Genomic DNA, 25905 nt, shown 5'->3' on the forward strand with positions numbered 1-25905 from the left:
ACTTTCAACATGCTCTTGAAACTTTATCTTTTACTTCCTTGATTGTCTCATTACCTGTCTAGACTTACAATCTAGGAAGAGTTACAGCACACATCCTGGGAAATAAAGAATATTTTAGATCCTATTCTAAACTCTTGACTAAAATGTTTATCCATTAAATGTTAAACTTTTAGTTCAACATGGAAACTCAGCGTACATTTGACAGTGGGGTACTGCCTCCAAAATCCAGTTTCCCTTATCTGCAGAGTTGGGAAAGAACCTATCTCCAGCCCTTAGTCTACCAAATCCCAAAGCAAGCAAGGAAAGCAAACTTTGGAATCTGTCTTCTGGACAAACTTTTTGGTGCAGCTCACACACTAAGGAGGATACCCTACTTGCTCTACAGGATAATGTAAGATGTATTTCACAGGCCCAGTGGTCTGTGTATTGGAAGGCAAGGAAGCATTTACTGCAGTCTAAAGAGCGGAGCTGCTTGAGAAACAGAGTGCAAGCAGAGCTCCTAGTGTTTGAAATAGAAAGCGAAAGAAGCATTTTGCTGACATGTTTGAGTGTGATTGGAAATTTACAGTTACGTTAGAAATGGTGGGAGGAACTAAAGTTAGCTCACAAATTCCCCGCAGGGTGGACTTTGAGCAGAAGTAGTAGAACTTCTCAACCTGAGGTTTGGTCTATAAATCTGCCAGAAACTCTTGAGAGAGTTTTTCTTTTACAAGAGACCAGGAGCTGTGAACTCATTGGAATCCTAGCTGGTAAGCACTGAGGCACTTGTTATATACGCACTCTGTACACGAATATATATTCAATGATTTTCCCAAAGAGATATTATCTCTGTTAGTATCCTTGTCACAATGCTTTAGAGGTTTCTTCTGACAGGTTCTTCTTCTTTTTTCTCTAAATTATATTCACGAAAGTAGTAAAATACCCTCCTAACTCTTCTTTTACATTTCCAGAGATCATTTCTATAGTTTGTAAAATTTTGTGTCAAATAAAGAGATCTTTTTCAACGTAGTGGAAAAAAAATCATGTCAATAGTTCACTGAATTTATCTACTAAAAGATAAATACTGTTGATTAATTAAAGTTAATCCTGTAGTTACTTGAGTTTAAATGGTAAAATTAGGTCAAAATTCAGATTATTAATTAAGCTTTAAGTCCTTTGTTTTCTGCTAACTCTTTAGTTATCTTACTGTGTTATTAGTCATTAATTATTTATTTAGAGGAATGAAAATGTATATCTTTTAAACAGGGTTACCTACACTTTAATTTCAAGAAATATTGCATTGGCCAAAAAGTTCGTTTGGTTTTTCCCATAAGATGGTGCTAGTAGAACTTAGTTCTCTTTAACTTTATTTGAAACAATTTTGTTAGATTGTATTGTGACAGTTGTCATATCAGTGTGCATTAAAAAAAAACTTATCAAAACTGTGAGTGTTTATGCAGCCATTTTAATATTGAAGATGAAAGAAAATAAGCAACACTCTTGCCATATTATGCTTTATTATTTCAAGATAGATAAAAATGCAACTGAAATGCAAAAAAAAAAGAAAAGAAAAAAAGAAAAGATCTGTGCAGTGTACGGAGAAGGGAGAGGGTCCTGTGACTGATCAAATGTGTCCAAAGTGCTTTGCAAAGTTTTGTGCTGAAGATCTCTGAAGAAAGCAACACAAAAAGTTTAGGTGACTTGCCCAAGACCACATGTGTATACGCCTACCTTCTTCGTAAACTCAGCGCGAAAAATGTCAGATATAAGGTCTGGAGTTTTGTTTAACTTGAATTGATTTCAAAAATAATAGCATGTCAAGTTGCTTACAAAAGGAAAACCTAAAAAAACATAAAATTATGCCTTGCAAAGCGTTGTCTGAGCTGGTGGGTTGAAGGCAGGATTAAGCATCAGGGTTGTGGTTTTTTTTTTAAGATTTTATTTATTTATATTTTAGAGAGGGGAAGGGAGGGAGAAAGAGAGGGAGAGAAACATCACTGTGTCCTTGCCTCTCGCACACCCCGCATCGGAGACCTGTCCTGCAACCCAGGCATGTGCCTGAACTGGGAATCGAACTGATGACCCTTTGGTTTGCAGGAAGGCACTCAATCCAGCGAGCCACACCAACCAGGGCTAAGCAGCAGTTTTTATGAATTAATAAGTTGCTTCCTTGGAGTGAGGGCACTGTGGTATCTTGGGCACAAAACAAGAAGGGTTGATTAAAAAGAGGAGATGGATTCATAGTCTGTGGTGCTTTGCAGACTAAATAGAGGACTGAAACAAGTAATAAATGGAATGGGGTGAAGAAACAGTAAAATGTGTGTGTGTGTGTGTGTGTGTGTGTGTAAGGAAGAGGTAAGTAAAAGTAAAGTGAGAGGTGCACCTCGGGCCAGGTATTTTGCTCTGCACGTGCCACCCACCTGATGTGAGGCAGTCAGCACTGCAGACTCAGCTCCTCAGGCAAAATGTAGCCCCACATAGTAACATTTATTATTTTTCTATTTCTGGTTTCTCTGTTCTGTTTATTCCAGAATTTAGTTCCTAAGCACAGGAAATAACACTGATCAGGATTATTACAAAGATTGAATAAGAAACAAATATAAAGAAGCTAATGAATGAATGTGTATATTTTTATTAAGGAAAGTCAAATTTTACTGGAATATGATGGTAACAAAACTATCTGTATATTAATTTTGGAAACCCAATTTAGAGCTCAAACTTAACCCCAATGATGTCTCAAAAGGCTAACTCTCCAAGGAAAGTCCCAAATATGAGATAAACTCTCTTGATTCCGAGCCTCATTGGAAGTGCTCCTCTAATTGTTTCCCCTGTAGTTGGGTGGGAGAGGGTATCCCTCTAGTAACATGTCATTTGCCACACCAAATAATTCACCCAGCTATCTCATTCAACTGCCAATTTGGTGGAACACTATCTAAAAGGCATTTCTCAACCATGGAATGATTACAAAGATAAATTAAACAAAATCCAGGGCCCCCCAAGTGGAATACAGTTCAGTATGGTAGACCAGCAACTCAATCAAGCTATAGTAAGTACAGTCAAGCCTCAGTTCTTGAACATCTCCCATCTCAAATAATTTGGCTCCCGATCAAGTTGTTAACAGGAAAAAATGTCTCAGTTGTTGAGCAAAACTTCGGTACCCTACCCAACAACATGTTCATTCTGGTACCTATATGATAAGTCGTGTGGCCCTCAATGACAAAGGAGATTCAATTAAGAAAAAAAAATCATTTCTCAAACAGGTTCTGGAACAATTTAAGTGTGAGAACTGGGGTTCTCCTGTAATAGGTTTATAGTAAGGATATACCCGATAGAAAGGCATGAAAACAGCCCATGTGGTTTTTAGAACAGTGAAGTAGGCAGCCTCCCAGGTCTTCCATATAGTTCGTTGCAGGGAAGAATTCAGTAACTGTGCAGACTGACTTGCCCTGTCTCCTTTTCAGGAACCATAGATGTTCTATCTCCGGCTATGTTAGTACAGCTGATTCTTGTTTTCTGCTGGAATACTTCAAACTTTAACAATCAGTGGCTTTCCATGACTGAAGAAAATGAATCACTCATGACAATACTCCTTCTACACTCTACCATTTTATTGTATCTCTGTGATTCTTTCAAGTTTTGCTCCTGTTTCTAACTGAATGAAGAACTATATCTCACAGCTGATTCCTGAATGAATTTGATTATAAGATTGGCTAAACACCATTACAATTGTTTGGTTAGAGCTTTCACAGCCAAGTCACTCACAGACCTTTGGCAACACCGTTGTCTTTAGTGGGTCGAGTATCTGGGAGCAGTCTCATTAATGGTAATCAGTCAATTGATAATGTCAAGTGGTAGAGTTATAGTCATCTCTACTCAGAAAATATTTTCTTCATTAGAAAACTGTAAGTAGAGAACTTCTGGTCAAGATGGTGGCATAGGCAGACATGGCTCACCTCTTCACACAACCACATCACAATTACAACTAAAATATAGAACAAACTTGCTCAGAACTGACAGAAATTGGGTTGAATGGAAGTCTGACAACTACAGAATTAACAAAATCACATCTATCCAGACTGGTAGAAAGGGCACAGATGCAGAATGGGCTGGTCTCACATCCATGTGTGGTGGATAAAAATTCAGGAGGGATATCTCGGGAGCAAGGAGTCCCAGCCCCACACCAACACCCCCAGCCCAGGGTTCCCATGCCAGGAAGATAAGCCCCCACAACTTCTGGCTATGAAAACCAGCAGGTATTGAGTCAGTAGAAGACACTACTGGGGCCCCAAGCAGTTCCTCTTAAAGAACCCACACATGACTCACTTACTCAGACTCACTCCCTCTGGGCTCTGGAGCCAGGGAGGCATCTTGAGGGGCACCGGTGGCATGCAAGGGGAGGCATCAAGGTAAGCAGAGGCGATTGTACCTTTTTTGGGCCTTCCCATCACAGAATGCACAGACTGGTGCTGTATTTAAGATTCCATCACCCTGGCTAACACTGTTTGACCCACCATGGAAATACCCAGAGCGTCCACCCCACCCAACTTATGGGCTCACCCAAGCTGCTTTTCCATATGAATGGCTATTCTTGGCTCATATTTCACAACTTCCTAAATCTTCTCAAACAAGCAGCAGCTGGCCTCAGTGAGCCCCAGGCCCTGAACTGTCAGCCTAGATTCATACCTTGTCATGAGTTGGAAATCTCTAAGCCCAGCACAAGTAGCAGCCATCTCTGATTGCTTTTTATCCCAGGCAGGGTGGACCTGGGCAAAACACAGGTGGGGGCTGACCTTGGCCTACACCACCTGGGAAACCCCAGGGCCTCCACATCCAGTGGACAGCTATAGACCACGTTAGAGCACCACCACCCTGCCCCTGCACAGCTGATCCCCCAAGGAGAGTAGAGGTTGGTGGTAGTGGTCCTTGCAGCTGACTGGCATGGGAAAACCCCTCCCATTGATCTGCCAACAGCAACCAAGGCTTAACTACAAGAGGATGGTGTACTCAGCCCACACAAAGGGCACCCCTCAAATACTCAACTTGGGTAATAGGGGAGGCCTTGCCACTGGATCCCACAAGACAGCTAGTGCATTAGGCTATACTACCAAGACAGGGAGTCATAGCAGTTGTACCCCATACACAGAAACAAACACAGGGAGAAACAAACAAAGAGACAAAAAAACAAGGCCCAAATTAAATGACAGATTAAAACTCCAGAAAAAGAACTAAACAAAAAGGAGGTAAGCAGTTTGTTAGATGAAGATTTCAAAAAACTGTTTATAAGGATGCTCAAGGAATTTAGTGAGGACCTCAGCCACATAAAAAAGATCCAGTCAGAAAGAAAGGGTGCGCGAATTGAAATAAAGAACAATTTACAGGGAGAAAACAGGAAAGTAGATGAAGCCAAGAATCAAATGAATAATTTGAAATGTAAGAAAGCAAAAACAACCAATCAGGACAAGAAGAAGAAAAGAGAATCCAAAAAAATGAGTATAGTGTCAACAACTTGTGGGACAACTTTAAGCAATCCAACATTCATTTCATGGTGGGGCGGGTGCCAGAAGAAGATAAAAAGCCAGAAATTGCAAATCTATGAAATAATAATGCAAGAAAACTTCCCTAATTTGGTGAAGGAAATATACATGCAAGTCCAGGAAGCACAAAGAGTCCCAAACAAGATGGATGCAAAGAGGCCCACTCCAAGACACATCATAATTAAAACGCCAAAGGTTAAAGATAAAAAGATGGAAGGGGGGTGTGGGAGAATGGGTGAGAGGTGAGGGGATTAGAAGTAAAAATAAGTAGTTACAGAATAGCCACCGGGATGTAACATACAGTATAGGAAAGGGAGTAACCTAAGAACTTACATGCATAACCTATGGACATGAACAAAGGTGGGAGGATTGCCTGAGGGAGTGAGGGATGCTGGGTGGAGGGGAGCAAAGGAGAAAAATTCAGGACAACTGTAATAGCCTAATCAATAAAAGATAATTAAAAAGAGAAAACTGTAGGTAAAGACCCATTTAGAATTAAGTTGTAAACATGACAAGCATGTTTGACCTTTCCCATCCATGTACATATCAAAACGAATGCAGGACCTGACAAAATGTATTCCTTATTACAAGACATGCATTTGTACGTGTTACATGTGCAGAGGAGGAGAGGTTACTTTAGCTGAGACAACATGACAGGCCTCGTGAAAGAGTCACACTTCAGCTAGGCCTTTGAAAGTTGACCAGGATTTCAATGTGTACAAGGGGAAGCAGAACATTGTTGGCAAAGGATATAGCATGAGAACAATCCAGAAAAAGATTTCATGAGGAGAACAAATAATAATTTAGTATGGTGAGATATTAAAAGAACCATCGAGATCAACTGTGAAGTTACTGACTTTTGTAAAGAAGCATGAATTGTAACAATCAAAAGCCTTTATGGGAATCAAAGCAAAAAAAAAAAAAAAAGTTCTCAGATGAAGCTCAGTATCCTTACCTGGGCTTAATGTAAAGGATGGCCATCAAGGGAGACCATTGGCAAAGAGAAAAGAAGAGGTCAGGTAAGAAGAAGAATTTAGTCTAGAGGACAGGAAGAGTGTTTATTTCACTGGCATTGTGTACATTTAGACATGCAGTTCTTTATTGTCTAATACCGTGTGTGCTGGGGGAAGAGGAAGGAGAGTGGGCAGTGGAAGAAAGATAATTAAATTGCAATTCTAGAGTCTTATCTATGTTAGCTTTAGTTTGTCTCTAGGCATTCTAGATCTTAAGTGTACTCTATGAGTTGACAATGTCAAATGTATAACTTGTGATTGAATTTTCTCCTGAGCTACAGACATAAATATTCAAGAGCCAGCTTGATATTTCTACCTGAATGTTCTCAAACTTAACATATCCTAAATAGAATTCTGATTCTCCTTAAAATGTTTCTTCCCCAGGCATTTCTTTAGGTATTTCTCCCCAAGCTAAAAGGTACCCTCTTGCTTGCCTTCACAAGAGACTATCTCAACTTTTCCTCCGAAATATATTATAAATCCAGCTATTTCCCTGTACCTTCCCCTCACCACATTAGTCCACCATTGTTTTCCTTTTAACTGTTAAAATAGCCTTAATTTGCCTCTTTTTTAAACTAATAAATAGCAGAAAACGTGATTTTTATTTAATATAAAATTACTTCATATCATTTTTCTACTTAAGACATTCCTACAATTTCCCATTAAATTTAGAAAAATATACAAACTCCCTCTAGGCTTCAAAGTTCTTCATGACATACTTGTACTTCTGTCTCTCTTCCATCATAGTCTCCTACTCCTTCTACCTCTCTTAGTGCATTAGTTGAACAGGTCAAGTCCGTCTCCACCTTAGAACTTTTAATCTTCTTGTTATCTTAGAACCTGTCATCTTCCTCCAGGTCCAGCTCTTATCCATAACAGAATTCAGAAATGACTATATGTCCCTGGCCCATAGAGGTGCACTTGAGCTCCCATAGTTGTTATGCCATACCCCTGTGACTTTCCATCCCAGCACTCTGCTCTGTGTACTCACAGATTTTGAAATCATCTGAGATTGCATGATTTAATTATTTTTTTCACTCTCTTAAAAAGTAAATTTTACAAGAGTCACCACTTATACACTATCTCTTACACTGCTGATCCACCAGTGCATGGTGTAGTGTGGTAGGTTCTCAATAAATATTTATCGAAAGAGAAAATGACTGGAAAAACGTAGAAGTGAGACCAGCAAAAGTATACATATGTAAATCAAGCTAGCCTGAGGAAAACAACTTTTTTACTCTGATACCATTCTTACTCAATGTCAAAAAGCTAAAACTGAGAAATATAAAAAATGTATAAAACTTGGGTAAAGTTTAAAACATGCATTTAAATCTCCATTGTTATTCATCCCTTTCAGAAAAAAATTGTTTTTTCCCAAAAAGGTGGGGAATGTTCAATGATAATTAAATGGAGTAGAATGTGGTTTCAAGAAACACCGCAAAGACCTGCTTTGTTCTAAGATATGGTAGTGAAAGATAGGTTTCTCATTGTTAGCAGGAAGTAGGTCTCCTTGCTCTTCATATGCCAAAAAAATACTAATATTATTTAAAGTAAAGTTACCTTTTTTTATCAACATCATTTTCATTCACAGTAAAGAATTTGTTAAGGTTCTATTATTTATATATTTATATATAATATATATTAATGTATATTTATATTATATTATATATTTATATTAATATTATTAACATGTCGTTACATTATACATTGTATTAATAATGTTATACATTAATATTGTTGTATAATATATTGATATATAAACTATTAATGTTAATATATCGATATATTTATATATAATATAAATATATTAATATATCATGTTGATATATTTATATATGATATAAATATATTATATATTAAAATACTGTGTATGTTAATATACATTATATAATGAATATTTTATATTATATAATAAATACATATTAAATATATATTATATGTTTAATATATGTTATATAATATATATATATACACACACATACACACATACACATGGCCATGGTTTTAACACTATGACCTAAGAATCACTGGAGTTGAGTTAGTGGAGGCAAGATAGGGAGAAGGGCAAGCTAGGTGGGGCACTGTTCTTCTACACTTTCAACGAAGTATCTTTAACTGTTACCTTCTAGTAAGGCATTTAGAGGAAAAGGTGACGTTATATATGTTTGACAGTCACTAATTTGGTTTATTGTCCAGAAAATAAAACTAGCATTTATTGAGAGCACCATTACCTAACTGAATCCTTTCAGTATCCCTAAGTGACCATTATTTTCTTTGTTTAATACATGAGAAAAACCTAGGCACGGAGTTTAATGCCTTCTGGATAACTGTACTATTTCTGAGGTTGGGAAGATGGGAATCTTAGTTAAATCAAAAGGTATTTTACCTAAAGGGCCAATTGTCTCCAGAAAAGAAAATAATGGTGGCTTTATTATTATTATTATTGTTATTCATTTTTAGAGAACAACTCGTAATGGATCCTTTACCTTTTGAAATGCCAGTGGACACAGTACAACGTGTGGCGTCCGAACTTCGATGCCACCCTACAGATGAGAGGGTCGCTCTCCGTCTTGATGAGGAAGATAAGCTGAGGCACTTCAGGGAGTATTTTTATATTCCCAAAATGCAGGACCTGCCTCCAAGTAAGAATACTAGAAATGGGTTTTATTTTTTAATCAATTTATTAATTTATTTTTGCTCCTGGGTGTGTTTTCCATAAATCTTTGAATATCATTATTCTATTACAAATAGAGCCATTGAACTTGTCTAAAATACAGCAGGTTCCTGGTGCTACCAAACCAACCTGTCAGCCCACCTTCGCTTCAGGTCTTTATGTGTCCTCTCCCGTTCTGAACAAAATACTTGAAGGGTGCTAATAGAATCATCAACTTCTCTGAACAATAGAGTGGCTGATTGAAAAGTTATATGTCCTTTCTGGCTAGCTCAATTGGTTAGAGCATCACCCTCGTATGCCAAGGTTTCGAGTTGGATACCAGTCAGAGCATATAAAAGAATCAACCAATGAATGCATAAATACGTAGAACAACAAATCAATGTTTTTCTTTCTCTCTCTCTCAAAATCAATCAATAAAATATATACAGTGTACAGCAGAATTAAGGTGTGCTTGAGTGTGGTTGGTAGAAAAATAATATAGGTGTAATAATTTATAGTTTTAATTTGAACACTTCACCTAAAATGTCATATGGTGTGGCTGAGTGTGATATTGTTATGTTATAGAATTACATGCTTATGATTTTGTAATAAAAATGGGCATTATTTTTGCCTGACCCTATATATAGACAGATTAATTTGCTTGTTCTTTAAGCACTTTGAGCTCAAAACAATTCCTTTTCAATATATAATTATTAGAATATCTCTGACTTTTGTGGCACCTAAGTTTATGATAGTATGGCATTTGCCTTAGAGAAAATATAACTTTGGGACTTAGTATATCAGGAGGGATTTTATGTGAATAACCATTATTTTGTGCTGTGAGTACAGATGACACATAAGACATACAGAAGATAAATAAAACAATCAGTAACTAAGAAATGAATAATACCTTTTAAAAACAATAATAAAGTAAGTAAGCTGATTCTGTTCCTGGTTAGGGAGATACTCTGTTTTAAAAAAACTAGGTAACTCAGGAATACAAAATAATTTTTCATATTTAGCTTTGCTTCAATTTACTTCAATGAAAAAGGCTACCAGGTTGAATGAAACTGACCTACCCAAATGGGTTGCACATTACACTTTACAATAGAGTCTATGTTCATTTTTTCTTCAGATTAAGTGAGACAGGTGCAATTTTGGATATTCATAATCCAAGAGAATCAGCTACTATGGTGTTAGGGTGAGGTTGCTTCACATAACTGTCTTCACTGGCTTCTGTGGTATTATGTCAAACAGTATGACACCCTGTAGAATAATGGAAGGATGAAATACGAGAAATCCCTATATCCAATTTAAAGTTGCTTGATACCAGGTGAGAAACGTATCAATACAAATGACACCCATATGAGATCAGGCAAAATGGGGCCATAGTGAAGGGTTCTGAGATCACAAAAGAAAATCTTTCTATATCTTTCTAGAATCTAGAATGAAAGGGCATTTTGATTTACATCTTCAGGAATGAAAATAATTAGTAATGGGTGAAAACGAGGACATTAAGTCTAAGAACATTCTTTCAGTGATGGGAAGGACATGCAGACACAATGTGGAAGTCCTCAGAAATAACAATGACCCAACTGAGACAAGTCAGCCCCAATGTGCTGTGAGCTGCCTGAGAAGTCTGAGGAGCTCCTATTCGCGGTCTGAGAGCTGAACTCTGGAGGTCCACAGAGCTTTAGGTCGCCTTCTCAGCATGCAATAAGAACTATAAATCAGGAATCAGTGCTCTAGAACTTTGTGACATTTAGTGAGAGTTGTAATTTCCTCACAATTCAATAAAACGTATTGTATTCATTTTCATGAGTGATGAGAAAAACACACACAAAAAAGTAAGCAAACAAAAACAGTAACAGAACCTTTCCAGTAAGGGCAGATGGAGGTATTACAGAAAGAAGGAAGAATGGAGCAGAAGCACTGAGGAGAGAAAGAGACCAGTGGTCCACAGTGCTTTGGGCTGAGCTGTCTTGGGGAACGATGCTAAAAAATTGCCACACCTAGACACACAGTTATGAGCCATGACTACTTCCTGGACACTAGCGGAGATGCATTAGGGAGTTGGTGTCTTTGACTTTCTTTTTTAAAACACTTTTATATAATCATATTCAGGATTTGTGGTAGAACCCAACCTTGAATTTCTAGAAACAAAAGGCTGTTGACATGAGGGGGTACATAGAAAGTTAAATGGCATTTTGAATTTGTTGCTTTTTCTGTTACTAAACCTAATACTCATTAGCTAACATCGTTCTCATGTTGAGTCACTTTCATTCAACAAATATTTATTAGCTATATTTTAATATTTCTCCTCATGCTTTGAAACTGTTTTCTAACCCGTGTCTCCTACTCCTAGCTCAATGAATTCACAGCATAAACAACTAACAGGCCATAATGTTTTCTTGGGAGCTACTGTGGTCTGAGATTGCTGTGACCATTTTTGGCTCTAACTCCATAGTTGGGTAAATTTTGAGTAGCAAGTAGCCTTTCAGAAACACGGTTTCTCCATGTGGAAAAGACAAAAGTTGTTGAAAAATGTTTAAGGTCTTATAGAGCATGAAAATGAGATTTCAAAAGGGCCAGAATATTTGTCTGACCTTTTATTGCAGACTTTTAGCTTTAATAGGAATTAATACCAGATCAATGCAGGACTCTTCTACTAATCTTGAGAAAAATTAATCAATTAATCACCACCCAGGTAATCATTGTACATTTAAATATTTCATTATACCAAATACTTGACTCTAGTATCCTGATGCTAAATATTCAATTTCTTTTAATCAGATATCCATTAGAAAATGACTAAGAACATTACAATCTTGGATAAGTTATGTTTTTTTTTTCTTAAAGAAATACAAAGGGAAAGAAGATGAATTGATTCAATGAAGAGTTTAAACTCTCCAGGCCCTGTCCTTGCTTCCCTGACTCGTACAATGAATGCGAGGGGCAGCAGAACCTCTGATAAAGACATCTGGGACTTCTGACCCTGATGCTTCCTCTGTGAATCTGCCATAGGCCCTGCCCCGCCCCCAACCGCCCACTGCCTTCCGGAAACACTGCAGGTCCTGCCCTGCAATGAGAAGATGCTTGTACAATGAAAGCAGAAATAGAAGAGAGCATGAGAAAGATTTTTGAATTTGAGAGGAAAGTTCTACGTATTGTTGAAAAGCTTTCAGAAGAAAATATTACAGAAGAATTGTTAAGGGCGTGTGGGAAATTGTCACACCTGCTCACTACCACAGTCTCAAGGATGAGTGATCTATTATCAAGCTCTGCCACAAGAAGCCAGGCATTGTACCCAAACAGAAATACAAAATTTCCTCTAAAACCAATAAAATCCATGCTATTATTGAAGGAAAGTGCTTTTCAGCAATTTTTGTTATGAAACATTGAAGTTTTTTGAAGCCCAAATTCCTCAAACTCCAGGGTGGGTTGGAAGAGAAGAAAGGCTGCTACGGGAAGTACAAAATGGCCATTCTGGAGAGGTACAGTTACACAGTAAGGCCATTCAAACATCACGTACTGCCAATCCTGGCCGTTTTGAGAAGCGGTATGAATCTGGTGCTTCTAGCACTCATAGTGATAGTAGCAGTGAAAACGAGCAAGGCTTTTTTACCCTCCATTTTCCCAGGCAAAAGACCAAATGCAACAGGTATAAGTCCACAGCTGTGAAATAAAATCATGAATAAGAAAGCTGATCAAAAGCTCGCTTCCAGCAAGAAGACAAAGAACAGTAATAGATGTTACTAAGCAGTTAGGCGGTTACAGATTAGATAGTCAGGGGGAAGCTGCTACTTAAGAACTTCTTTACAAAAAATACTCAAATTACTTCAAATAGTCCTTTGAGAGAAAAAATTAGAAACTTCGGAAATAACTCTAGTAGGCACAAGTAAGAAAAGTGCTGAGCGTTTTAAGAGGAAATTTACCAAATCAACTCAAGTTTCTAGACAAGATTCTAGTTCAGTGCACGTGTGTCCTGAACTTGCAAAGGCAAACTCACTTTAAGTTCTGAAGGAGACTTTGAGTGGAAGACAGAAGAAACTTTGAAGCTTTTCTATGGCCAGAAGCATGCTTCTGTGTGTCTGAAACCCTCTTCAGCCCCTCTGGTTAAAGAAGAACTTGATGAAAATGGCATAAAGTCTGACCCAGATAGTCATTCCTGCAAAGCAGGAATCTCAGGAGAGCTTGGTTGAGTCTTAGCCTTTTGGGGCCTCAGATACAGTCATTTAACCACTGCTAAGTTGCAAGAACTTGAAAAAAGAAACTGAGCCCTGGTTGGTATAGCTCAGTGGATTGAGCGCAGGCCTGAGAACCAAAGGGTCACCAGTTTGATTCCTAGTCTAGGGCACATGCCTTGGTTGTAGCAGGTCCCCAGTAGGGGGCGCGTGAGAGGCAACCACACATTGATGTTTCTCTCCCTCTCCTTCCCTTCCCCTCTCTAAAAATAAATAAATAAAATCTAAAAAAATAAAAATAAAAAAGAAAGAAAAGGAAAGGGAAAAGAATCTGAAACATTAAAACTAAGGATCAGAGAGTTTGATAGAGGACGATGTGCTTTAAATGAAGAAACCACCTAATCACACGTCTCAGAAGCATGTGACCTTTCCACTCATAGATTCAAGTTCTTAGACCCAAGTTAGAAAACACATCGTACTTAAAAAATTGAGTAAAGTATTACCTGGACTTTTGGGACCTCCTCAGATTACATGAGGAGATATTTAGACACAAGTTAAAAATCTTGTCTGAATTTTTAGATTAACAAGTAGAAATATACACAAACTGCAGAATGCTATGGTGTTGCTGCCACTGCTCACCTCAATTCTTGGCATTCAGACGTATTCTCAGGAAAATATGGTGTTTATATACTTTATGGCCACACTGCTTGAATAATTAAGTTTAGAGAATGAAGACCTTGAAGTTTTAACCATCATATTTAGAAGTAGCTGTTAGTCAGAGTGGTATAATCCACAAAGGATGAAGAGAAAATGAACCTCTATACACCATTTCTGGAATTCTAGTCCTAATATTTGCCTGGGGGCGACTAATAACTATTTTTTTCTGAGAAAAACCTTTACCTTTTTAGAGTGCAACTCCCTGCCTCCCGGGCCTTAAATATGTAGTGACTTCCCCAGACAGAGGAGAACCAACACTTTTCCCAACAAGGATAACCAAGTCCTTGTATCCCTGGCTATGAAAACATATTTGTATTTGAAAATAAAAGTTAAAGTCTTAAATTAAAACTTAAGTGAATACTTAAGAAAAAAGAATTTCAGCAATTTATTTGTTATTCAAAAAGTACAGTTTCGAATGACAAAAATTTACTTCATTAACCCCGAAGTTCTTATAAAGTAAGTATTGTCAACGTGGTCTCCTGACCAGCTACATGAGGATCACCAGGTAGGTCGCCAGCGCTGTAAGTTCTTGAGTCCCACCCCTGAATTACTGAGTCAGAGACCCTGCGAGGGGTGCGTGCTGGGTGACTTAGGATGGTGTCATAGAGTTGGATCAATTACTTCTTACTCTCACTCTAGGAGCTTATTATTCTCTGAGCGTTCATCTTTTCAACACATATGTTTTAGGCACTTCTCTGTTCAGGAAACTATTTTCAGAACAGTTTATCAGTGAACTAAAGAACAAGGCTGTCACATACGCGAACTTTTACTGTGATATGTGGAAACATAATAAACATACACACAGTGAGTAAAATATCCTCTGCTCTCAGGTAGTGCTGTATGTGGAATGAGGGCAGCTGGGAGGGGAGGGGGAGTAGAAGCGCTATATTACTCGGGTCGTCTGGGAAAGAAACCCTGCCGAGATGGCGTCTGAGCAGAGTGAGCCTCACGCAGGGGTGAAGATGAGCCTGGCGACTATTCAAGTTTGTACTGCGAAAGAACATCGGACTCAGGGAGAGTCAGCCAGTGTTGAAATTTCCTTTTTTTTTTTCTTTTGGTCAAGATAAGAATACGTCACCAATCTTTCTCTCTTTCCAAAACCTTCCAAGAACAGCTCTGGCTGATATGGCTCGGTTGGTTGGAGCATCATCCTATAATCGAAAGGTTGCCAGTTTGATCCCTGGTTGGGACACATACCTGAGTTGCCAGTTTGATCTCCGATTAAGGAGCCTAAGAGAGGCCACTAATCCACGTTTTTCTCTCGCAATGTAGTGTCTGTCTGTCTGTCTGTGTGTGTCTCTCTCTCTCTGTCTCTCTCTCTCTCCCCAAGCAAAGCGGGCATGATGTTGTTTCCAAGAGGTATGAGAGTGTTAATTTTTAAGGAAGTCCCTTAATGTGGACTTCCACAGACCATTCAGTTTCCACAGAATGACCATTACAATTCCAAATTATCCAAGAGATCCCCTATTTTTTTTTTTTTTTCAGGAAAGAACAAGATCCTGGACAAGGACTACATGGAACCTATCTTGCCTTTAGATTCTCTCAAACATCTTAAATATGTTCCCGACAGCTGTTTCAAAAATAACGAGAATAGTGTTTTCCTTTTTTAAAAAATAAGATGGATGACTTACCATGAAGCTTTAACAAAGAGGCAGAAACAGAACAGTACAAACAGAAATAGAAATTAAGTGTGCATAACAAAGTTGGAGAGCTCAGAATGTAGCGAGAGCAAAGTTCGCACAGCAGCAACTTCCCCAGCAGTCTGTGGTCAGTGAGAAAGCAGCGCGTGAGTCCAAAGGGCCCTCTGGGTCCCAGCACCTGGTTTTCTCACTGGCCTCAGGGTTGCTGGGGTTAGTCTTCTTTGGATCCCACTTCTGACGTTACGAATTTCAAAGGATTAGAAATAGTCGAAGTAAAACCAATGAATCGCTGAAGTAGTAATTACTAACAATATTTTTATGCACAAACTAAAAAGACAGTTTGCAAACCAGGAGTATCCAAACCAAAACACTGAGGGAGGATCAAGGGTATATTGTTACCAAGCAGTGTATAAAGGCAGTGACTGTTTATTCTTCACCATGATTGATAATAAGCTAAATAAAAAGGACTGAACTGGTTTGATCTGCTCAGAAACCATCAAGTCTGGTTTCTGTTTGATTCCATTTTTTAAAAGGACATTTGAGTTCGGTCCAGCTTCGGTAACTCTCAATAATTGCTATACACACAGTCATATACAGGATTTGTGTGAATGATTTTATCCAGTGTATTTTGTGCATGTGAACGATAAGATAGTAAATATTTTACTTTTGGCAGGCTACATGTTCACTTTCCCATCTTTTTTCCCCCTTTGCCTTCCACTTAAAACTGAAAAAATAAAAAAAGAAAGGAAAAAATAATTCTTAGCTTGCAGGCCATACAGAAATAATCCATGGGCTAGAACTGGCACACAAACCATACTTTGTCAATCTCTGGTTTCGCGTGCTATAAGTTGATTGTGGGATCACACTGCACGTGTATTTTTAACTTTATAAGGAACTGCCAAACCGTTTTCCAGAATAGCTGTACCATTTTGCATTGCTGTCAGCAACGTCTGAGTATCTGTTTTTTCCCGTTATTACTAGCCATTGGTATTGCCATATTTTGTGGGGGTTTTTTAGTCCTTCTAATGTGTGTAGTAATACCTTATTTTGGTATTTATATGTATTTCCCTAGTGGTTAATGAACTTAAGAATTAATTGTTTTATGAGCCTGTGAACTATCTATATATTTCCTTTAAAAAAGTCTGCTCACATCTTTTAAACACTTTTAATTGTTGTTCAAGTACAGTTGTCTCCATCTTCCTGCCACCACTTTCCCCCACCCCCCACCCCCACCTCCCACCCTCAATCCTTCCCCCCTTTGGCTTTGTCCCTGGGTCCTTTACACATGTTCCTTGACAACCCTTCCCCTTCTATTCCCCATCATCCCCCTCCTCCCTCCCTCTGGTTACTGTCAGTTTGTTTTTTATTTAACCAGTTTTAAGTTGTGTCGTTTTCCCTACTGTTGATTTTTAAGAGTTCTTTTTATAGTCAGTACATAAATCATTCGTTGAATAAGTGATATGGAAATATTTTCTCCAAGTCTGTAGCTCAACTTTCAATGATCATAATAATGTCTTTCGCAGAACAAAGATTTTTAAGTTTGAGGATGGCTAATATATTGATTTTTCCCCTTATGGATGGTGCTTTTAGTGCCACATCAAAGAATTTCCCACCCAAATTTAAGTGCCAAAGGCTTCTTTGACCCATGTTTTATTTAGAAATGTGCTGTTCTATTTTCAAGTGTTTGGATATATTTCGATTTTCTTTTTATTACTGATCTGTAGTTTAATTCTACTATGGTCACAGAACATTCACTGTATGGTTTCAATTTTTTAAATTTTCTCACTTTTTTAGTTTTTGAACTAGCATAATGCTTTATCTTATTGAACTCTGTGTGCATTTAAGAGAATGTTTACTCTGCTTGCTGGAGTGTTCAATAAATAGCAATTACATTCATTTGCTTAATGGTGTTTTTCAGCTCTATATCCTTACTGATTTTCTGTTTACTTACTATCTTCATCATTGCGAGAAGGGCATGGACGTCTTCAGTGGTAACTGTAGGTCTTTCTATTTCTCCTTTCAGTCCTTTCAGTTTTGCGTTGTCTGAGTCAGGACACTGTTCTCACGTGCAGTCATGTTTGGGACTGTTGTCTTTTTGTTGAATTGATACATTCATTGTCGTGTACTGTCCTGCGTCATCCCGGGTGATTCGCTTTCTAAGCAGTCTCCTTTTTCTGCATTGATCTACGGGGCAGGTTTCACTTTGGTCAGTGTTTCCATGGAAGCCCTTTTCCACCCTTCCATTTTGTCCCCACCTGTATCATTACGATTAAGGCGCACACAGTGTGTTTAGAGAAGGAATTTAGTCGAGGCATTTTTAATGTATCCTGGCAATCGGTGTCTTTTAATCGTTGCATTTAAACCATTTAAGTTTAATGTGAACATTAATATGTTTTGACTTAAGTCTACCACTTTATTATTTGTTTTCTGTTTGTCAGGTTTTTTAAATTGTTCTTTTCCCATTTTTTTTGCCTTTTCTTTGATCATGTTTTGTTTTGTTTTGTTTTTATAATATTAAGTTACACATACAGTTTTGAATTATATCACTTTGTGTAGTTTTTTTGTTTTAGTGGTTGCTCTAGAAATTATAATATATGTAATATATAACCCCCATAGTATGCAATATCTTAATTAATATTATTAGTATATATTAAATATAAATAAACATTTAATCATCTTAAAAGTATTATTATATCACTTTTAAAAAGTTATAAAAACCTTACTATTAGTAAGCATATAGTTGGTTCTATACCTTTCTCTATGTTGTAGTTATCATATACATCACATCTACACACACTGAAACCCAATCAGATAATGTTTATTTTTTCTTTCAAAATTTAAAACTTTGTATTGTACATATTTTAAAATATTAAAGAAGAGAAAATAGGCTGTTACACTTAGATAGATATTTGCTATTTCTATTGTTCTCCCTTCATTCCTAAAGTTCAAATTCCTCCTTAGTATTGTGTCTTTTCATCCCAAAGACTCTCCTTCAGTGTTTCTTCTAGACAGATCTAATGGCTAGGATTTTCTTAGTCTTCCTTTATCTGAGAATGTTTATATTATGCCTTCATTCCTGATGTATATTTTTTCTGGATATAGAATTCTGTACTGACAATTATTTTCCTTCAGACACTTCTTACATTTTTTATTTCATTGTTTTCTGGCCTCCATAGTATTTGAGGAAAAACATGTAGTTGTTAGAATTGTGAGTCCTTTATTGGCCATTACTATTTTTCTCTGGTTGCTTTAAGAAATTGTTTTTCTTTTCTTATCTTTAGTTGTTAGCTGTTTGATTACAACATGTCTGGCATGCATATATTTGAATGTATCCCACTTGGGAGTTCACTGAGATTTTTGAATGTGTATGTTTAACTCTTTTGAGGGATTTGAGGAATTTTCAACCATTGTTTCTTAAAATCCTATTGCACCCTACTCTTTCTTTTTTCCTTCTGGTATTCCAGTGATATAAATATTATACCTTTTGCTATTGGCCTATGTGTGCTGTTCATTCTCTTACAATCTCTTCTTTCTCTGATGCAAGGATTATACCATCTGCTGTATCTGTAAGTTCACTGACTCTTTTCTCTGCCATCTACACTCTATTCCTGAGTCCTTCTTGAAACTATTGCAATTATTATTTATTGTATTTTATTCATAAAGTTTCAATTTATTTCTTGTTAAAATATTTGACTTCTGTGCTGCTGCAACTTTCTATCTTTCCATTCATTTCAATAGTAATTTCCTTTATGTAATACATTAGGGTGACAATAGCTGTCCTTAAAATCTTTGTCTGATAATTCCAATAGCTATGTTCTTTTCGGGTTGATATTTATTGACTATTTTCCTGTCAGAGACATTGAGATTACTCTCATTCTCATCTTGAATAATTTTGGATTTTATCTTATGTGACTTTGTATCTTTTTTATGTCCTATGGTGAATGTTGATTTCCTTTGGTTTATTTTAGCACGTAGTCTACCTGGATAAATTTAGTTTGCAAGGGTCTTCCCTGAACATATGCCACTTAGCCACCAACTTGAGGGCTAGGGTCGGTTCTAACAGTTCTCTTACACTTGTTAGGGTTAGATAAATTCAGACACAGTTCAGCGGTGAGCTCAGGATTTTGTGTACAACTTCATATGATCATCTGCTTAAGCTCTCTGTAGTAGACTTAAAACTTCCCCGCACCCAGAGGCCAGAAAACTGAAACTATAATTTACACATTTTGTTATGCACTTTGTATGACCATGCTTGCTTCTGATGATGCAAGACATCAGAAAACAAAAGCAACCAGAGTCATACCTATGCTTAGAACCTTCAATCCTGTAGTTATAGAGAAGTGGTCTCTTTCTCAGTGATTTAGGTGCATTTGCAGCTTCTGCTGTTATAACTCCCACTCCTGTCACAAAGTCGACTGGTGATCACCATGAAGATCACACACACACACACACACACGCACACACAGAAAAAAAGCATAGAGTATTCCCCCAGAAGCACTTTATCTGGCCCGTAGTAATTCTCTAAGTGCCAGAAATGGAATACGAGACTCCTCTTGGAGCGCTTCCATCCATGCACCAGATGTTTGGGGTTTCTGGCTGCCTTGGAAAATAAGAAAAGATTTCTTGCAGGTGGAAACAATTAAAAACTCAATGTCATTTTGGTGATATTTCCAATTTTTGGTGGTTTCTTCCTCTGTAAACCTGTTGCCATTTATTTCTCAGACTTCTCAGATTACAAAGGCTACTCAGTGCATGGTAGTTACACTTAGTGTGTGAGGGTGAAGTTTAGAGTCCGTGCTAAATGGTGTCTTAGACTTCTCCGAAGTATCAAGTACAAAAAGAGGTTTTTGTGGTTAAAGAAAAAAAATTGTATATCTAAATTATATTTAAAAAGAAGAAACAGTTATTTTAAAATATTTTTAAAAGAATGTTATTAAGCTGATTTTTCAGAATTGGTCCTTGGGAAATTTGATGTGTTCTTTGCGTCATATAATGAAATCCATAAGTTCTGGGCTCATTGGTTTGCTTCTGGATATTATTTGTCTAATGATAAAATGTTGATCTAGTTTTTCAAAAATCTATTGTGTCAGAAATTAATGGACATAAACATTAATCCCATTTAATGAGTATTCCAAATTGCTAAATTCAAATCAATATTGCCAACAACAAGAACAACCAAAACCTCATCACATTAATATCACAAGTATATAGATTATAACAATTTTACAGTTAGATAGTTCTTATGCAACAAATTCATATTAGCTGCTTGTAATCTTCTTGATATTATCAAGACTCCAAATACACAAAACACAAATGAAACAAACAAGCTGGAATCTTTTATGCTTTACATTACTAATTGTAATATAATCAGCAACAATTTCATGTTCACCAATCTGCAAAAACATTGTCAATTTTTAAGGAGGGTATTTTCTTTTCCTTTCTTGTTTCTTTCCTTTTTCTTATTAAATTAGAGAACAGAAGACTTAGTTTTAAAAAATTAGGTTAGATTTCTCAAATGAGCAATCATAATGTGCTGGAATTTCACCCTAGGATCCTAATCAGAGGAGCGCGGTGATAATGCACCTACATCTACACGTCGCATGGCCGTTTACAGGGCTTTCTTCTGTTCATGTGTATATGGAAGAAAAGATGTCTCAAATATCAATTCCTTTAAAACAAATAAATAAACATATTTCTTGTAGTGATTAACTTCTACGGAGAGATTTTCTTTTTTTCTCCACATTTTCAATCAAAATGTAGCATTAAAATCTAGCAGTCACAGCAACCACTCACCGAAAAATGCTTAACAAAGTAACTTTTGAGCAATCATAATTCTAGATTTTGAGTCAGTTTTGCTTCTTTATATCAAGTTATATCTTAGATTTTTGAAGTAACAGGTAGAAAGTGAAATCTCTATGTTCAACAGCAAAAAAATCAATTCAAACTAAATCATATTTTAAGAAAAGAAACATTTCCTTAAAAAATAGGTTAACTATTTTAGCAAACTAGACTTTTAGTCTAATAAAAAGGTATAACTAACAATATTCTAACAATGAACATTAATTACATGGAATGGGTTAAATTTATGCCATTTTGATAAGAAATATTTATACTCAGGTCACACACTGAGAGTCCTGTTTACTGTTGGCTTGTACGTATACATTAACCCCACCGCGTACATACAGTTACACATTGGCACTTGATGGATGCAATCATTAATATTTGAATTACTTTTAATAACAATTTTATTTAAAAATATTCTTTTCATAGATAAGTCAACTTAAATATTTTTAGGATTTACTTTGTTTTTCATCAAACCATTCACTTACTTCTAGATTTTCTCTTTAATTTGTAAAAAGAAAAATACTTTTGAGTTACTTTGTAGCTCTTGTATCAATCTGCATAAACGAAGCTGCTTTCTGGGTTAGACTTGGAACATATAAATAAACTAAAAGAGAAAGCAAGTAAAGTTTAGAGTGATGGACGTTTTTAATGCATTTAAAATGTTACTCAGAAGCAACCAAGTGAATTTCCAGACTTTTTAACTCTATAGCAATCATATTGCAACCTTTTTCAAGAGGTGAGACTTCTAGCCAAATGGTTCTAAGACTCTTGACTCAAGGCCTAACTGAGGTGAGGCTTGTTTGTAGAAAGCTGACACTCTTGAGTTCTTAGAGTTCTTAGACCATATGAGGTCAAGTGACCCTTTAAGGAGGCTGTCATAGGTTGAATTGTGTTCCCTAAAAATTCATATGTTGAAGTCCTAACCACTACTACCAAAGAACGTAACAACCTGAATAGGGTTAAAATGAGGTCATTAGGGTGGTCTCTAATCCAATGTGATTTACCAAGGAATTTTTCAAGACATACAGGGATATGTGCAGGGAGAACTTCTGTGATGGTGAAGACAGCCCTTTACAAGTCAAGCAGAGAAGCCTAGGACAGATCCTCCCCTCAGGGCCCTCAGAAAGAACAAATCCAACACCTTGATTTTGGACTTCCAGCCTCCAGAATGGTGAAGTAATACATTTCTAGTGTTTAAGCACTCAGTTTGTGGAGCTCTGTTATGAAACTCCTCTCGAACCAACGCAGACGGCCCATAACAGAAAACAGTATTCCCAGATCAAGGAGGATTTATAGAAGACAGAGACTTGACTAACAGAGAAAATTCATGAACTCTTTCAGCATGCCCAATCTGTGCAAGAATTTGGAGAGTGACCTTAGGACAAGGAACAGCAAACATTTTGTATAATAAAATTTTATGAGAATAGGGCCATATTTATTTACATATTGTCCTATGGCTCTTTTTATGTTTCAGTGACCGAAACCAGTCCTTGCAGCAGAGAGAATATGTCTCACAAACCCTCAAATATTTGCTCTCTGGACCTTGATAGAATGGGTTTTCCTTGTCTTGCCTAGGACAAGATCGCTGCCTGGGCATCTTACCTACTGACTCTTTCTATTGCACAATGTCACAGGGTACCCAGACCATGACTTTTTAGAGCGGATCTGGACAGGATTAAGATGGATGAAGAGGAAGGAAATAAAACCCTTCATTTACTTCTTCATCCCAATCATGAGTTGGAGACAAATCCAAAGGGGAAAGAACTTCCAAGTAAAATTGATAAAGGCACTGAAAGCAAGAGTTGTGAAAGGAACAGTTATTCACAGTCTTAAGGCATAACCAACATTTTGGGACCCATCAAAATTATGTATGTTAATTAAGCAGACAGTAATATTTTAAAGGGAGAGATTGCACTAAGCTCCATGTTCTTTATGAAAAGCCCATTGAAGTTTAGGAGAAAACCAAGGAAGATTATTGAGAAATTACAAAATCTCATGCCCAAATTGACACTCCTACTTCAAAAAAAAAAGAAATATGAATGCTGTCACTTATAAAATACAGTGGTATATTGCTACTTGTCGTTTATTCCAGAATTCGTGATCTGTGCCAAAACCTATGAGCACTGAACATGTTCTCTTACAGGGCCGTGTCATGCCTCATACAAATTCTAGCAAGTGCATTGAGGCCAGAGCAAGCTCCCACTGCTGAAACATTATTTTCTTGTCAAAATGCAGTGAGTACACGGTTCTGAAGCCAATGAGTACTGAGGTATGACTGTACACATTTGGGAGAACACCAAATCCTCGATGTGCTAAAAATTTATCAACGGACAGAAAATATCCTGAAGAACAAAAATGACTGGTTTATGTCAATCCAGACATGACTTTGGAAGAAAATAATAAATGCAACAAATGTTTTTATAAAGAAGACTCTCCCAAGACCATGAAGACATTTAAAGAAATCATTCAATGGGGCCTACAAGATATTGGGCTGTGCAACAGCCAAGCCACTCACTCGCACTGGAACAATAAGAAGTATGTTCGTGCTTTTCACTAAGATGACACCAAAAGCAAAAAAGAAAGCTCCTGCCCCTCCCAAAGCAAAAGCTTTGAAAGCAGAGAAAGCAGTGATAAAAGGCATCCACAGCCACACAGAAAAAAGATCTGCATGTCATCCGCCCTCCAATGGCTGAAGACACTGTAGCTCCGAAGGCATCCTAAGTACTCTCAGAAGAGTGTCCGCAGGAGAAGCAAACTTGATCACAATGCCATCATCTAGTTCCCCCTGAGTACCGAGTCAGCTGTGAAGGAGATAGGAGACAACAATACACTTGTGTTCATTGTAGATGTCAAGGCCAACAAGCACCAGGTCAAACAGGCCGTTAAGAAGCTCCGTGATATTGACACAGCCAAGGTCAACACCCTGATCAGGCCTGATGGAGAGAAGAAGGCCTATGTTCAGTTGGCTCGAGCCTATGATGCTCTGGATGTTGACAACAAAATTGGGAGCATCTAAACTGAGTGTAGCTGGCTAATTCTAAATTTAAAGAAAAACAAAACAAAACATGTTCTCAACTAGAGCCTTAACATTCTCATAGATGTTTCCCAGAAGACTCTAAATTTGGACTCTAGCTATAAAAGAGCAGCACATGATTATCAGTAATGATTGATGTGACAGGCAATAACAGTTATCATGATAATCTTGAGGATGGGAACCAATGACTCATAGCTAACCCCAAGGTCTAGCAAATAGTTGGTATCCTAATCAAAGGCCTTCTCTTGGCACAAATGCCAAATAACCCCCAGACACTCAGAGAACATATAAAGAATCCTGTAACTGAAGAAGATCCAGAAGCTGATCACAATTTGAGGATGCTATGTTCAGCTTATTTCCCTTCCCTTCTATATGGAATGTGGAAGGAGTTCCTGGGTTGCAACAAAGACTAAACAGTAGAAGGGAGATAAAAGAAAAAGGGAGAAAACTTTGATCCATATAATTATAAACATAATATTTACGTGCATGATGTATTCTTTGTATGGCAGCTGTCTCAGTGCCCTCAAGGGTTCTTTATTACCGTCACTTGAGTTCTATATCTCCTCCCTTACCAAGCTGTCATAGCTATTGCTTCTCATAGTTGCAGATGGGGGAAGTGGGGAGGTGGTGATTGCACAGTCGGTATGCATAAAGGCAAGAGATTGTTCTTCCCAACCTCAGGTGCCAACTATTCTTCTCACATTTCTAACCTTACTCTCATTTTCCCCTAAGAAAACAAGCCATTCTGGCAGTGCTATGGGGGCGGGGGAGGGGAAGAGGGGAAAGGAGAGCAGGGATGGGAAGAGAGAGAAAGAAAATGAATCTGTATTATCTACAAGTGTGCGCCCTGCAGGAGATATCACACACGTGGATGCATGAGTTTTAAGCAAAATGTGTTTGAAGAGCAGAGGTATGAGAAAAATTTATGCTAATTCATAATGAGTCATACTTTGGGCTGGCATGAGACAGGATAGCTTAGTTTACAATTCTGCTTTTCTCTCACATGAGCACATTTTAAACCTGACTTTCTAAATAAAAGAAGCCCACTACCTATCCGTCTGTAAAAGCATCAGCAGTGAAATAACAAAATGAATACAATGGGGGCAGAGGCCTGAGCGGTGTCCTCCTCATCCTTGACCATCGATGGGGCTGACACAGAGGACATTTGTCATCTTCCATGTGTATTTATTTGAGTGCTTAGTTGAAACTTGACACATAATACACCAATGTAAAGCCCTGAGTTCTAAATAAAATCTTTCAGTATTTGTTTTCTAGCTCAACAAAAAACTGTTAATAATCCAATTTAA

At 37.4% G+C, this 25905-nt stretch overlaps 1 protein-coding gene and 1 pseudogene across 2 annotated transcripts in view; both read left to right on the plus strand.

Moving 5' to 3' along the window:
• The first annotated feature begins 618 nt into the window (after nucleotides 1-618).
• KYNU (kynureninase) overlaps nucleotides 619-25905 on the plus strand; it is a 100502-nt gene continuing 75215 nt past the window's right edge. For both annotated transcript variants that reach the window (XM_045203178.3, XM_024569713.4), the window contains exons 1-2: nucleotides 619-749; nucleotides 8987-9168. In XM_045203178.3, coding sequence (XP_045059113.2) covers nucleotides 9000-9168 — 169 coding nt within the window. In that variant the 5' untranslated portion in view covers nucleotides 619-749; nucleotides 8987-8999. The remainder of the gene's footprint in view (nucleotides 750-8986; nucleotides 9169-25905) is intronic.
• Nucleotides 11583-14504, plus strand: LOC112313029 (putative RNA polymerase II subunit B1 CTD phosphatase RPAP2 pseudogene; annotated as a pseudogene).

This window comes from Desmodus rotundus, chromosome 2 (assembly GCF_022682495.2).
Source record: "Desmodus rotundus isolate HL8 chromosome 2, HLdesRot8A.1, whole genome shotgun sequence".
NCBI lineage: Eukaryota > Metazoa > Chordata > Mammalia > Chiroptera > Phyllostomidae > Desmodus > Desmodus rotundus.